General features: G+C 38.9%; 1 protein-coding gene across 1 annotated transcript in view; it reads right to left on the minus strand.

Moving 5' to 3' along the window:
• Positions 1–953, minus strand: part of LOC145270359 (uncharacterized) — a 121,295-nt gene extending 120,342 nt beyond the window's left edge. Inside the window, exon 1 of the mRNA XM_080126009.1 lies at positions 1–953. This exon is cut by the window's left edge and continues 1,793 nt beyond it. Coding sequence (XP_079982135.1) covers positions 1–850 — 850 coding nt within the window. The 5' untranslated portion in view covers positions 851–953.
• Positions 954–1,840: the final 887 nt, after the last annotated feature.

The following is a 1,840-nucleotide window of genomic DNA, read 5'->3' on the forward strand; positions in this document are numbered from 1 at the left end:
CGTCTTTTTCGACTTGCGGGGTTTGATTGTCAGGCTGGGTTTCGGAATTCCGTAACGACTGCCTGTTAGCTAACTTAAGAGACGGTGTGCGTATATCACTGCTCTTGTACCCAAGTTGTTTCGATACGGCACCTTCGTTGTGAAACACAGAATTTGCGGATGTCCCTCCATCGACTTTATAAGCAAAATGTTTTGTGAAAATGCCATCCATCTGAAATGTTTTCGCACTGTTCGCTCTCAAAGCCGATATTGTCGTGCATTCGATCTTACTGGTCGACTGTAACATATTCGGGTTTATGATTCTCCCAAGATGCATAGAACTATCGAGTTTGCTCAGAAATTCATTATGCATGCCCGTTTCACACGGAAATGGCTGACTAGCCGCTAATATGGATGTTGAGTAATCGGTTTTATTTCCGAGCGGTTTCGGAACGGTTCTATCGGGCTGAAATTGTGACGTGTTTATAAGTCGCTCATCTGACAGCGCAGATTCTGTTCTGATGCTGTATGGTCGTGAAACGGTTCCTTCCGACTGGTAGTGCGGGTTTGTAAGTTGGCTGGTTTGTGCGAGCGAGTCGGGTTTGTTCATAAAGTGGTTGGTTATCAATTCGCACGGCTGAAATTGTTGCAGCGTCGTTGCAGGCTGGATAATCGGGCTAGGATATTCCAGTTTAGAGCCACACTGCATGTTGGCATTCGCGTCGCACTGGAATAGCTGTTGAGACTGCTGCTGATGTTCCAGGCTGGTAGGCCTTCCGCCGGGGGTGAGGTAATCGGTCTTTTGTTGCAGGTATTCTTTCACGAGTGCCTCCTTCGGGTGTGTACCGTGCTGGAGGATATCTTTCTCCATTTTGCGGCTTGATAGCTTATGCTGGGGCGGCACACCCAAATCTGAAAGACACAACAGGAGATTATACAAAATGAAGTCATCAACAAGAAATCAATGGTAAGCAGCTGTTGCGATAATGCAAATTCTTTTGCAAAGATTATCAGAAAAAAGGTGGAATGCTAAAAATCTGGGGAGACTCCAGGGAACATCACAAGTTGTTCTCAAACAATAATAAAAATTATATTGCGTGACTAATACTACTAATATTAAAAATTATATTGAGTGACTAATATTACTAATATTAAATATTATATTGAGTGACTAATATTACTAATATTAAAAATTATATTGAGTGACTAATATTACTAATATTAAAAATTATATTGAGTGACTAATATTACTAATATTAAAAATTATATTGAGTGACTAATATTACTAATATTAAAAATTATATTGACTAATACTACTAATTTTAAAAATTATATTGAGTGACTAATACTACTACTAATAATAATAATATTAGTCACTCAATATAGATTATTATTAATTTATTTTAAAAATGAATTCCAATTAAGGAATAATATATAAGATGAGAATTATATATATTAATTCCGGCTTCCACATAAGGCCGTAAAAACAAGTTCATGATATATTTTGGGATGCAAAAGAGGCAACCAACGTCCGAATTCCGGCTTCCACATAAGGCCGTAAAAACAAGTTCATGATATATTTTGGGATGCAAAAGAGGCAACCAACGTCCGAATTCCGGCTTCTACATAAGGCCGTAAAAACAAGTTCGTGATATATTTTGGGATGCAAAAGAGGCAACAAACGTCCGAATTCCGGCTTCCACATAAGGCCGTAAAAACAAGTTCGTGATATATTTTGGGATGCAAAAGAGGCAACCAACGTCCGAATTCCGGCTTCCACATAAGGCCGTAAAAACAAGTTCGTGATATATTTTGGGATGCAAAAAGAGGCAACCAACGTCCGAATTCCGGCTTCCACATA

This window comes from Euprymna scolopes, chromosome 46, assembly GCF_053919585.1.
Source record: "Euprymna scolopes isolate OS-2025 chromosome 46, ASM5391958v1, whole genome shotgun sequence".
Classification (NCBI taxonomy): domain Eukaryota; kingdom Metazoa; phylum Mollusca; class Cephalopoda; order Sepiida; family Sepiolidae; genus Euprymna; species Euprymna scolopes.